The 12,496-nt window shown below is 53.2% G+C and overlaps 1 protein-coding gene across 1 annotated transcript; it reads left to right on the plus strand.

Moving 5' to 3' along the window:
- The first annotated feature begins 25 nt into the window (after positions 1–25).
- Cope (coat protein complex I subunit epsilon) lies at positions 26–10,932 on the plus strand. The gene is made up of 10 exons (XM_048427277.3): positions 26–201; positions 3,395–3,457; positions 4,509–4,609; positions 5,290–5,442; positions 6,407–6,460; positions 6,860–6,941; positions 8,509–8,664; positions 9,918–9,986; positions 10,638–10,712; positions 10,803–10,932. The coding sequence occupies exons 1-10, from the start codon at positions 76–78 to the stop codon at positions 10,848–10,850; spliced, it is 927 nt and encodes a 308-aa protein (XP_048283234.1). The 5' UTR covers positions 26–75; the 3' UTR covers positions 10,851–10,932.
- Positions 10,933–12,496: the final 1,564 nt, after the last annotated feature.

The following is a 12,496-nucleotide window of genomic DNA, read 5'->3' on the forward strand; positions in this document are numbered from 1 at the left end:
CCACAGTTCCCGGCGGCGGAACCTTGCTTCCGGTCTACGTGTCCCAGGAAGAGGACTGTATCTAGGGGTGGCGACATGGCTCCTCCGACTCCCGGCGCGGCCTCTGGCGGCTCCGGAGATGTAGACGAGCTGTTCGACGTGAAGAACGCTTTCTACATCGGCAGCTACCAGCAGTGCATCAACGAGGCGCAGCGAGTGAAGGTGGGCGGCAGGCGGGGCTGCTTCCGGCGCGCGCTACGACTCTGGCGGACGTGATTTTTCTTACAGCAAAGGCTTCTTTTGAACTTGCTGTATTCCGCTATTGTGTAGCGGAGACTGACCTTGATGTCCTGCCCCTTCAGTCTCCACCTCTCCAGTGCTGGGATGACTGGCTCGGCCCATGCTCCTAGTTCCCAAAATTCTGTTGGTTAATTGCCTGAGCTGATCTGCAGTCAGGGTCCTGGTGAGGTGCGCCGCTGCCTCACTTAACACCTCTTATTGTTTCCTTTTGTCTTCCCCTCCCTCCACTTTGTTTTTTGTTTTTTCCGAGACAGGATTTCTTTTTGTTTAGGTCTGGCTGTCCTCGAACTCACTCTGTGGACGTGCTAGCCTCGAACTCACGAAGATCCGCCTGCTTCTGCTTCCCGAGTGCTGGGATTAAAGGCGTGCGCCACCACTGCCCGGATTTTAATATCTAAAACTAGGCACATATTCTATCCCACTACTTGGGAGGCAGAGGCAGGACCAGCCTGCTCTACGTGGGGAGTTCTAGACAACCCTGTCTTAAGCAATAATAGGCCAGGCGTGGCAATACACACTTTTAATCCCAACATTTGGGACGAAGAAGCAGGCTGATTTCTGAGTTTGAGGCCAGCGTGGTCTACGTAGTGAGTTCTGGACAGCAGGGGTACACAGAGAAACCTGTCTTGAATTGCCCCCCCCCAAAGAAAAGTATAGTTATAAAAGGAAGACAGGGTCTTCTTTAGCCCATGGTTGTCCTCAGACTCCCCGTGTTCCTGATGCGCCAGAGTGCTAGAATCGCAGTTATGCCCAACCATGCCCAGTCATGCAGTACTGAGGATGGAAACCACCCACAGCCCTGAAGCAAGTGCTCTACCAGCTGAGTCCCAGCTCTGATTTTATTTGTAAAACAATTAACAGTTTTGCTTCAGCCTCCCAGACGCAGGGATAACAGGCCCATGTGGCCACACCAGCTTGTCTGTAGTTCTAAAAGAGGAGAACTGGGTCAATCATCAACAGCTAGGCTGCTGATGAGGTTACCCAGTCACGCCTGGGCTCAGTGGAAGATGGCGTTGATAGAGAGCTCCAAGCTTTCTAGGTACGTTAGCCTTGGTGACAGGCAGAGCAGGCAGTCAGAAAATGGCAGGAGCATGAGTTACAGAAAGTGGTGTTCTTAGGTGTGGCTCTTCTGAGTGTGAAAACAGCTGTCATTCCAGGTTGGAGCAGTAAGGGCCTGGGGGCGTGGCTCCAGCAGAGAGCATGCAGCAGGATTCTTACCAGGCTGATGTCTCAGAGTTGGTAGGCTCTGCCTTGTTCTGGTTCTCTCCTTTCTAAGGATTTCCACTGGTTATGCATTGGCTGATGACTTTCTAAGCTTCTAGAAGGTTCTCTCTAGTCCCTGGCTTTTCGTCTTCTCAGAACAGCAGATGTGGGTTTCTCCCATCCTTAGAACAGCTTTGTTCCCTCTCCCGTCACTTTCCTCTTTGTCCTTGCTCTTAAGGACGTGTGTTGCTAGTTCCTGATTCTGGACTTCAGAACTCTGAATGCAGGCCACTTTCCGGCCTGCATTCCTGAGTGTGTCAGGTCAGTGGCCCAGCAAGCCATCTGAATGACAGTTTGAATACTGTGTCTTTCTTCCTTTCTTTCCTTATTTCTTTGGGTATTTTGGAGGACACCCAGCTCTCCTGTGCCTGTCTTTCTTCTTCTGTGGGTGTCCCTGCCCAGGACTCGCTGTGGCCCTGTTATCTCTCTCTCCTCTTCCCTTTCCGCACCTGCTGCCGGCCCTCAACAGCCCCATCTCAGACACAAGCCATCCACACTTTGCACCTGGGGACCTCAGGGTATCTTGTAGTTCAGCCGTGTCCTTCAGCTGAGTTCCCAGGACACCATCAGCAGCCCTTCTAGAACCTTTAGACCGCAAGTGACCCATCACACATCTGCTCCTTCCTAGCAGGGAAGCACTAGGATTGTAGGTAGCTTGAGGCAGGCCTCTCCCTGCATCAACTTCAGGCCCCATGAGAGCTGCTATACAGTGGTGAGCACTGTGGTGATCAGGACTCCTCGGGTTGTGTGGTCCCAGCTACAACAGAGGGTGAGGCAGGATGATCAATAGAAGCCATCCTGGGTTCTGTCTAAATTAAATGTATGTATCCCCTCCCCACAGGAACAGCCTAGTCTGTGTGCCAAAACTTGAATGGGTCTAATCTCCTCGCCTTTGTCTGTTTCTGTCTCTCTTCCTCCGTGTCTCAAAATGCTGGGGATAGAATCCAAGACCTACACACGCTTGACATTTCTGCCATCTTATGGCTCCTCAGCCCTTACCTCTGGGGCTCATTCAGCCACTCCCTTGCTGCAGAACATCCAGGCCTTCAGCTTCAGATAAGCTCAGTTGCCTCATTCCTCCCAAAGCCTTCTTTCTCCTTCATAGTCAACTGCTCTACAGGCTTTGAGGGATTCTGGGAAGGCCAGAACTCTCTTCCCAGCAAAGGCTCCCTATATTTAGAGTCCAGGCTGACCTTGAGCGAATTGAAACAGTCCTGCCTCAGCCTCCTGGGTGCTGGGATCAGAGGCCCAGTCTTCAGGTCCATCCTGTCCGCACACTTCCTGCTGTAGGGACTGGGGTGACTTGGCCCTGCAAGTAGTGAAGTTGTTCTCTTATGCATAGATGGCAGAAGCTGATTCGTGCCCTCGGGTTCCCATCCTCAAAGACACCAGGAGCCAGCATTGCTGTCTTTCCAAGCATGACTCAGGGACCCTTCAAGAGTCACTTATGTAGGCAAGCTTGGTGCACACACCTGTCATCCCAGCATGTAGGCGGCAGAAGCAGGAAGATCCAACGGTTTAAGGTTGTTCTTAGATACATCGTGAGTTTGAAGCCAGCCTGGTTTACCTGGACCCAGAAAAGCTCCCGAAATGATAAAGTCAAAGTCCAGCTGACCTGTGAGCACCCAGATGGGCTGGGGCACACAGCGGCTGGTGTGGCCAATAGCAGTGCAGCCTCTCAGTCATATGGTTGAGATGGCAGGCTTTCATACTGTGTGCCCTCTGTGGAGTGGAGGTGCCCATGGGGTTCTGGGTCTCCTGGATTCCAGCAGAGGCTCTGAACTAGTTAGACTTGGTATCCCCTGAAGCTGCCCTGCAGCCCCTCCGTCTCACTCTGTCCATGTCCCCACAGCTGTCCAGTCCCGAGAGAGAAGTGGAGAGGGATGTCTTCCTGTACAGAGCATACATTGCACAGGTAAGCGTGGGCCCGGCCTGGGCAGGGAAGCTGCGAGCAGCCACGCCAGGGACCTGTCAGGACTCTTCTCAGGGAAAGGTTATGTGCAAGTGGGCAGAGGACGACTGCTGCACCCCATTCTCTCCTTCCATTGTGTGGGTCCTGAGAATTGAACTTAGGTCATCAGGCTTGGTGGCCATCTCGCATGGCAGGCCTTGATCTCACTGTGTAGCCCAGGATGATCTTGCTCCTATTCCCACTACCTCCCCCTGCCACTATGCCTGGCTTCATTGCCTACCAGTGAGGTGTACTTTCACATTCAAAAAGCAACCCCAAGGGGGCTGGAGAGATGGCTCAGAGCACTGCCTGCCCTTCCAAAGGTCCTGAATTCAATTCCCAGCAGCCACATGGTGGCTCACAACCATCTGTAATGAGATGTGGTGCCCTCTTCTGGCCTGCAGGCATACATGCAGACAGAATATTGTATACATAATAAATAAATAATTTAAAAAAAAAAAAAAAGCAACCCCAAGCTGTGTCAGGTGGCACAGGACTGTCACCCCAGCACTTCAGAGAGAGAAGTTCAGGTTTGAGGGTAGCCTTGGCTACACTTCAAGACCCTGCTCAGAAATACGTATTTCTATGATCTCTGTGAAAAGCTCTTCTTCACTCTGGCCCAGGGCAGGGTGTAGGTGTTCAGGAGTGGTACTTCAAATCCCCGTGCTTCAGCACATGATCTGTGCTGCCAGGCCCATCCTGTTCCACACTCCTCTGTGTGTCAGGGAAAAGCCGTGTGTAACTCTCCAACAGGTGTAGTGACACATCTTTAGCACTTGGGTGGGTGAGAAAGACCACAACAAGGGACAGAGTGGCTCCAGCAGTAGCCATGGGTGTCAGAGGGGAGGCAGGACGCCCTCCTGTCCTGCACTGCTGACATTGTGTTCTCAGCTACAACAATGGGGCACGGTGTGACAGGTGAGGGGCACCTGGTAATCGTGACACTGCCGGTGTGGGCAGTATGTTGGTAATGCTGGCGGTGGGCGGAAGGACTGATGTGCACCTGTGACCGTAGAGGAAATACGGCGTGGTCCTGGACGAGATCAAGCCCTCCTCGGCCCCAGAGCTCCAGGCTGTGCGCATGTTTGCGGACTACCTTGCCACTGAGAACCGGAGGTGAGGCCTGGTAGGGGCCACCAGATAGCCAGGGCCAGGATCTACTACATCTGCAGAGGGAGGGTGAGGTGTCCCCTCTTCCTCCATTTCTCTCACCTGTTGGTGGAGGTGGTGATGGTTCTGCTGCCCTGCACTTTGCAGGCCTGGGGGCATGGCTGTGTGTCGAGTGTGCTTAGCCTGCACATGGCCTTGGCTTTCATTCCTAGCACAGAAAAGGGTGTGGGGGCTCTGGGAACAGTTCCTCAGGCCCAGCCTAGGAGGGGAACCAAGAACACTGTCCTTCATAGCAGCTGGGCTGGCACATCCCAGGTAGAGTCTGTCCTGCCTGCTTCACCCATATCCAGGCTTGCCCATGCTCAACACAAGGCCCTGGCACAGAAGTCTTTGAAATTCCCACCCCTCAGAGGTTGACAGCTTCTGATCTGGTGTCTCAGCTGTTACATGCAACCCCTAGCAGGCCTGGAGTGCCCTTCTCACCTCAGCTTGTTTGCCATATGCATAAGAATGCGGGAACTCAAGGCATCAAATGGGCAGTAGAGATGGACCAGGCCACTCTGCTGTTTGTTGCATGCACCCCTGGGCTGACACCTCCCCTGCACTCCTGAAGAAAGGGATCCCTCACTGTCCCAGGGCTGAGGCCAACTCCTGCCTCAGCCTCCCTGAGCAGCAGCGTCTTGCAGGGATGCCATTGTGGTGGAGCTGGACCGTGAGATGAGCAGGAGTGTGGACGTGACCAATACTACCTTCCTGCTCATGGCTGCCTCTGTCTACTTCCATGACCAGAATCCAGATGCAGCCCTGCGCGCCCTGCACCAGGGCGACAGCCTCGAGTGGTAAGTGGCCTGCAGCCTGCTCCCTTCCAGCTCTCCTGAGACAGGGGCTCACTGGGGCCCAGTCTAGCCGCAGGTCCGACAACTTGTTCTCTGAACACATAAAAATAAAATATAGAGAAGGGGGGGTAAGATGAGAATATAATCAAAATATGTTATATACATGTATGAATTGTCCAGGAACAAATTTAAAATTATTAAAAAATGTAAACAAAGCAAGAAAAAGGGAGAAACAGGCCAGGCACATATCTAAAATGCCAGCTCCTGGAAAGCAAAGGGAGACGGGTTGAGGCTTTTCATCTCTATATATTTTATTTAGGCACAGGTTTCCTGTACTTCAGTGCATGTGTGCTGTAGACCAGTGGACACTTGTGGGAGTTGGTTTGTCCACCGTGTGGGTCCTGGGGATCGATTGAAGTCACCAGGCCGTGACAAGCGCTTACCCTCTGAATCATAGGGTTTGAGGCTAACCTGGGCAAGAGAGAGCATGCTTCAAGTAGGGTGGAGCCTGTCTTGCCAGCACTTGTGGGTAGAAGAAGGAGGATCTGAGTTCAAGGTCATGCCCAGCTAATCTCAAATCGCTTCTGAAAGAGAACAAGGGCGGGTGAATAGGAGAACACAGGTGCAGTTGGCTCCTGCTGGGCCTGAGATCCGCTCCTGTCTAGATGGAAAACACCTGTCTCCCCAGGAGCTGAGAGGGAGGCTGATGAAGAGCAGGTGACAGTGTTCTAGGGCTGGCATTAGCAGTGCTGATTGCGGTTGCCCTGCACAGAGGAAGGGGCAAGGGGCATGTCTGGACCTGTCTGCTTTCCCTGGAAGTGCAGTCAACGGGGTTTCTCCCTGAAAGTCTGGCCCTGCAGAGCCCCAGGGAGACTCCAGGCCCCTGTGAGCCCACTGGCAAAGTGGGGGTGTTTGTCTTGGCAAGCCCAGGCACCTGCTGACCACTCTGTCTCTGCTTTGTCCATAGCACGGCCATGACAGTTCAGATCCTCCTCAAGCTGGACAGGCTGGACCTAGCCCGGTGAGCCATAGCCTCAGCTCCCTACAAGTGACACATGTCCTTTACCTAGCCTCTCCCTGGGAAGGGACAAGGCTGGGGATAAGGATATGGGTGCCCGTTTCCCTCTGTGAAGCTGGGCTGTGAGTGGAGGCTGTCCTACTGGTGGGGAGGGGCTCCGCATAGGCGTGGATCGATGCTGAGGTGGAGTAGCAGCTCCATAGCGTGTGGAAGCCTGGAACTTGCTCTAGTGCCACACAGCTGAGCTCTCAACACAGCCCATCTCTTTGGGTTCCTCACCTTGTGGGGCAGCAGCTGGGCCAGCCTTGTCTAGTCCATGTCAGGTAGACACAGACTGGCAGGAGAGTGTGCCAGGGTCTGTCCCCGGGCCACTCAGCACCTTGTCTGTCTTCTGTGCCCTAGGAAGGAGCTGAAGAGGATGCAGGACCAAGATGAGGATGCCACCCTCACCCAGCTAGCCACTGCCTGGGTCAACCTGGCTGTGGTAAACCCCACAGGCGTCTGTCGCTCTCTTCATGCCGCACCCGCACCCGAGTGGCAGAGCCTGGTGGCTACTGGAGCAGGCTCCTGGAGGAAGTGCTCCAGGCTGGGCATCCTCAGCCCACACTGCCTTGCCCCCTGGCAGCTGCACCGTTCCAGCTCCTAGACTTGATCTCCTTTCCTGAGCTCTTTTCTCCACTTTACAGGGAGCCCAGGCCTCTGACCTCACACGGCCCTCCTCCTGGGTGGAAATGACCCCATTCTAGCTTTCTGGAAGTTTACTTATTTATTTTCAGCTTGGGCTTTTTGTTTTTGTTTTTTCTGGTACTGGCATGAAATGCAGGGCCGTACTCATGCTTGGCAAGGGGCTGCTCCACTGTGCTATACCCCAGTCATGTTTTATTTATTTAAATTTAGCTTTGCGGGATTTTGTGTTCTGCTGTGTTTTTTTAATTTTTTTTTAATTTTTTTATTTGTTGTTGTTTGGTTTGGTTTGGGTTTTTGAGACAGGGTTTCAATGGAATTCACTTTGTAGACCAGACTGGCCTCGAACTCACAGAGTGCTGGGATTAAAGATGTGTGCCTGTTGTTTTGCTGTGTTTTAAACACAAGTCTCACATAGCCCAGGCTGGCATCAAATTGGCCATGTGGTTGAGGTTGGATTTGAACTCCTGATCTCCCTGCTCCGTCACCCTAGTGTGCCCTCCCCATGCATGATCATCTCCCTGCCCCTTTAAAAGATGGATTTGTCCCAGCACTTGGGAGACAGAGGCAGGCAGATCTCTGAGTTTGAGACGAGCCTGATTTGAGCAAGTTCCAGAATAGCCAGGGCTACACAGAGAAACCCTGGCTTGAAAAACCAAACAAAAAAAATAGAAAGTGCTGGTAGCTGCTCACCTGTCTTCAACTCTCTGAACTTTTTCAAAATTAATTTTGAAGGCCAGCCTGGTCTACAGAGAGTTCAGAACAGCTAGGACTACACAGAGAAACTCTGACTTGAAGAAAAAAGAAGAGAAAAGGAAAAACAAAAATTAACATTTCATAAGGGTGCTCATGGTGCAGAGCTTCTTTCACATGCTTGTGTTTGGTGCGGAGCGTGTGCACAGGGTGATGGAGCTGGTCTTTATGTCTGCCAGCAGCCTTTACCTGCTGAATTGTCTCCCCAGCCCAAAGCTTGGAGTGTGTCTTCCTGTGACAGGCCTCAGGGTAGCTGGGGTGACGGACCAGCACTGACAGCCCTCGCTGTTTTGAGACCCCGTGTCCCTGTGTCCTTTGGGTTCAAGTGACCTCATTTCAGCTTCCTGAGATTCTGTCTGCACAGCCGGCTCAGTTTTATTTTCATAGCCTCCCCTGCCTTTCTGCTAGTGTTAAACTATGTAATGAACAGTGGGACGACTCTGGCCAGGTAGTCACAGGGCAGACACCAATCCCTGGAAACCTTTTCCACAGCATCCAACAGTGGTTAGAGCTGGGCAGTGTGGCAGGGAGGGAGAGGGGCTCAGCTGGTCCCCACAGAGCTACTCACCTTGAGCTGTGTCGTGGAGTTTGCAGTGACATAAGTGTCCCCACAGGGTGGTGAGAAGCTGCAAGAAGCCTACTACATCTTCCAGGAGCTGGCTGACAAGTGCTCGCCCACACTGCTGCTGCTCAATGGCCAAGCAGCCTGTCACTCAGCACAAGGCCGCTGGGAGACTGCCGAGGGTGTGCTGCAGGAGGCTCTGGACAAGGTGAGTGGGGAATGCTGGGACTAGTGTGGGCATCCAAGCCACTTGTTATTTACTGTACCCCAAATAAGTGAAAACCTCAGTCATAACTGGTCACAAGACTGAAGCCTTGGTGGACAGATTAATGGCCATACACGCTTGCCAGCCCCACTGACCTCTCTGATGCCTGCTGTGGGGGTCTCCAGGGAGATGCGTCACCAAGCTCATTTGGGAGCTTTTCAAACCCTGGCAATCTTTGTTCCTTAGTGTCCAGGTGCTGGGATGACGGGCCTTACTTGAAATTAAAGAGGCATTGCCGGGCGGTGCTGGCACACACCTTTAATTCCAGCACTTGGGAGGCAGAGGCAGGCAGATCTTTGAGTTTGAGAACAGCCTGGTCTATGGAGTGAGTTCCAGGCCAGCCAGGGCTACACAGAGAAACCCTGTCTTGGAAAAAAAAAAAAAAAAAAAAAAAAAAAAACAATAAAAAGACACCTCACCAGTAGACTTTAGGGCCAGGGGCTTTGGGCTGAGGATCCCTTGAGCTGTCCTCAGTAGGTAGGGCATGGGTGTTGCTCAGGGGCACAGCCCTCACCTCATGCACAAGGCTCTGAAATGTGATAAGGAAAGAGTAAGTGTGTAAGGTCTGTCACCATAGCACTCAGGAGTCTACAACAGGAGGATGGTCAGTTTGAGACTCTGTTCCACAGGCTTAGAAACCACAATCGAGAAGATCGTGTGCAGAGCTGAGCCCAACAGGGAAGCCTGCTCTCTCTGTCTTGGTTTTTGAAACAGGACTCCTCCGTAGTTTGGAGCCTGTCCTGGAACTCGCTCTGTAGACCAGGCGAGATCCACCTGCCTCTGCCTCCTAAGTGCTAGGGTTAAAGGTGTGCGCCACCATGCCTGGCTGGCTTTGAGAATTTTTAGGTACAGGTGCACTGTTGTGGAACTTAGCAGCTGGTTGGCTCCTGTCTGCATACCCCTATGCCCTCCCCTGAGCTGGTCTTTCATTCCTGCCCAGATGGAGAACGGGGAGGGGGCATCACAATTAACTAGCAGCTCCATGGAGCACAGGTGAACTTGGTGCCCCCAAAACTGGGAGGGCAAACTCAGGCTAAGCTGAGCTGGAGGGCATGGGGAAGGACTCTGAGACAACCTGGCCCCACCCCACCTTCCCTACAGTGGCTTGGGCTTTAGGCTTTCTGGCCCCAGACAGATGTTGATCTATGGGTTCAGGGTCTGGGTTTGCTAGCTGCCTACGCCCCATCTGTTTACAGGACAGTGGCCATCCCGAGACCCTCATCAACCTCATTGTTCTGTCCCAGCACCTAGGCAAGCCCCCTGAGGTAAGTTGTAGTATGGCATAGGCTTAAGCCCCATCAGGGTGGTGGTGGGGACAGCCGCAGGACAGGTAGGGACCAGGGAGGCACTGTCCAGTGGCCTCATCTGAGGGGAAGAGGGGGAAGAGGAAGTTGGAGCAGCTTTCTGCTTAGGGCCTGCTGAGCCCTGAACCTTCTGCGTCTGTTTGCCGTCCCAGCTGAGGATCCACAGCTGTGCTCAGTGCTGGGCAGCCGGGCTGGGCTGGAGCTGTCTCAGGTCTAGATCCTGGGACCTGTGGGTTGCGACCCCTTGGGGGCCAAACAACCCTTTCACAGTGGTCTCGGGTATTTTCATTATGGTTCATAACAGTAGCTGAATTGCAGTTATGGGAACTATATTAAAGGATTGCAGCATTAGGAGGATTGAGAACCACTGCTCTAGAGTGTAGGACATGTTAGCTCACAATGCTTCATCAGCCCTTCCCCCAGTGTGTCCCACCCCATCCTGGTCACTCCTTCCCTGGGGCCTGTCCCACACCTGAGGCTAACCCAGCAGCAGTACGATGTGCTGCCTGGCTCTGGGTTGGGGTCCCTCCCTTGCCCCCACCCTTCTCTGCAGGACAGAGTGACTTTTGGATCCCCATATCTGGCTAACCCATCCTACTCCATACTCCTCAGGTGACAAACCGATACCTGTCGCAGCTGAAGGACGCACACAGGACCCATCCCTTCATCAAGGAGTACCATGCCAAGGTGAGCAGCACAGTCGCTCCTAGGGATGGGGATGCCCTGATGGCGGCAGGCTGTGTTGTCTCATGCATGGCGTCTGATCTCCCACTGCAGGAGAACGATTTTGATCGCCTTGCTCTACAGTATGCTCCCAGTGCCTGATGTGGAGATGCCCTGGTGACCCCAACTGTGTGCCAGGTGTCATCCTCACTTCCTTGTCTGCCAATAAAGTCTGTCCATCTTCTCTTTGCCTGGTTCCTACCCAGCACTCACTACATCCACTCTGATAGGACTGTGGGATCAGGACTTGGAGGAAAGAGTCCCAGCATCCCACCTCACTCTGGCCTGCAGTGTGCCTCACCTTCCCCTCTCCTTCCCCTCTCCCTCAGTCCTCAGACCAGCCCTACAAGCATCTGCAGGTAGTCTCAGTCAGCATGCAGGAACCAGGTATAGGCCCATCAGGAAGCTATCATGATGGATGTTGAGATTCAAACTGAGGTTCCTAGAGCTTCTCAGGGCTGCCACTGTACACAACACGATTGGTCAACAAGATTGAGACCCTGCTGGCCACTGCTTACTTGTTGAATGCCACAGGTCAAAGATTCCCCATCGGGCTGGAGAGATGGCTCAGAGGTTAAGAACATTGACTGCTCTTCCAGAGGTCCTGAGTTCAATTCCCAGCAACCACATGGTGGCTCACAACCATCTGTAATGCGGTCTGGTGCCTTCTTCTGGCCTGCAGGCATAAACCCCTGTAGACATAATACATAAATAAATCTTTTTTTTAAAAAAAAAAGATTCCCCATCACTTAGCAGAGACGGTGAAGAGCGCCTGACCAGGTGGGTCCAGCTGGATGGGAAGGAGGAGAGCTAATTAGGGCTGTCAGTGGGCGCAGGGCTCTGTTGGGCTGTGTGCCTCGTGCTAGACTGTAAGGACACATTCCAGTGGCAGACAACAGAAAGGACCCTGAGCTGGCCCTGGGCTTCTAGTCCTGCTTGTGACCTCACCTCACCTGCGGGGAAGGAGAGATGTTTGCCTGTCAGGCTGGTGTCTTCATCTGCTTTGGGGTTTAGTCACCACAGGTGCCACTCCAAAGCATCCACTGACACCTGGCCATGTGGCAGGAGGAAACTGGACATCATTATTGCCCCAGTATGGGCTCCATTAGGGGTCCAGCAGCCTTAGCACTGAGCCTTGGTGCCTGTTCAAGTGTCTGCCCAGAAGCCCTGGTCCCAGGCCAAGAAGAAACTCAGGCTGAGCAGGCTTCTTTCCCTTACAGATGGGTGCTGCTTAGATGGCATAGAGGTTGCCAGGAGGAACTGGGAAGAGCCCCAGTCCCAAGCCTGTCACCTTACAACTCAGGAGCAAGTACAGGAAGCCTCTCCCACGTGGTCTATGTCAAGAATACTGAGTGCTGTGTGCACTCCTAGGGAGAGGTGGGAGGATCAGGAGTTCAAGGCCAACCTCAGCTACATCTTGAGTCCTGTCTCAACAGAAGGAGACTGTTGAGAGATGGCTCAGTGCACCCACATAGCCAATAGGAGTGGCTCATGTCTGTAACCTCAGGGTTGGGAGGTAGGTGTGGAAGATGAGGCTCCCTAGGGCTCACGGGCCACCTGGTCTAGCTTGATCAATGAGTCCTAAGTCAGTGAGAGACCCTGCCTCCAAAACTATAGCATGGGCTGGAGAGGTGGGTCAGTGGTTCAGAGCACTGCCTGCTCCTGGGGAGGATCCAGGTCCAGTTCCCAACCTGTTCAGGGATCTGATGTCCTCTTCTGGCCTCCTGGCACTAGTCAGGTAAAACACA

The sequence above is a fragment of the Myodes glareolus genome, chromosome 23, assembly GCF_982192425.1.
Source record: "Myodes glareolus chromosome 23, mMyoGla1.1, whole genome shotgun sequence".
Taxonomy (NCBI): Eukaryota; Metazoa; Chordata; class Mammalia; order Rodentia; family Cricetidae; genus Myodes; species Myodes glareolus.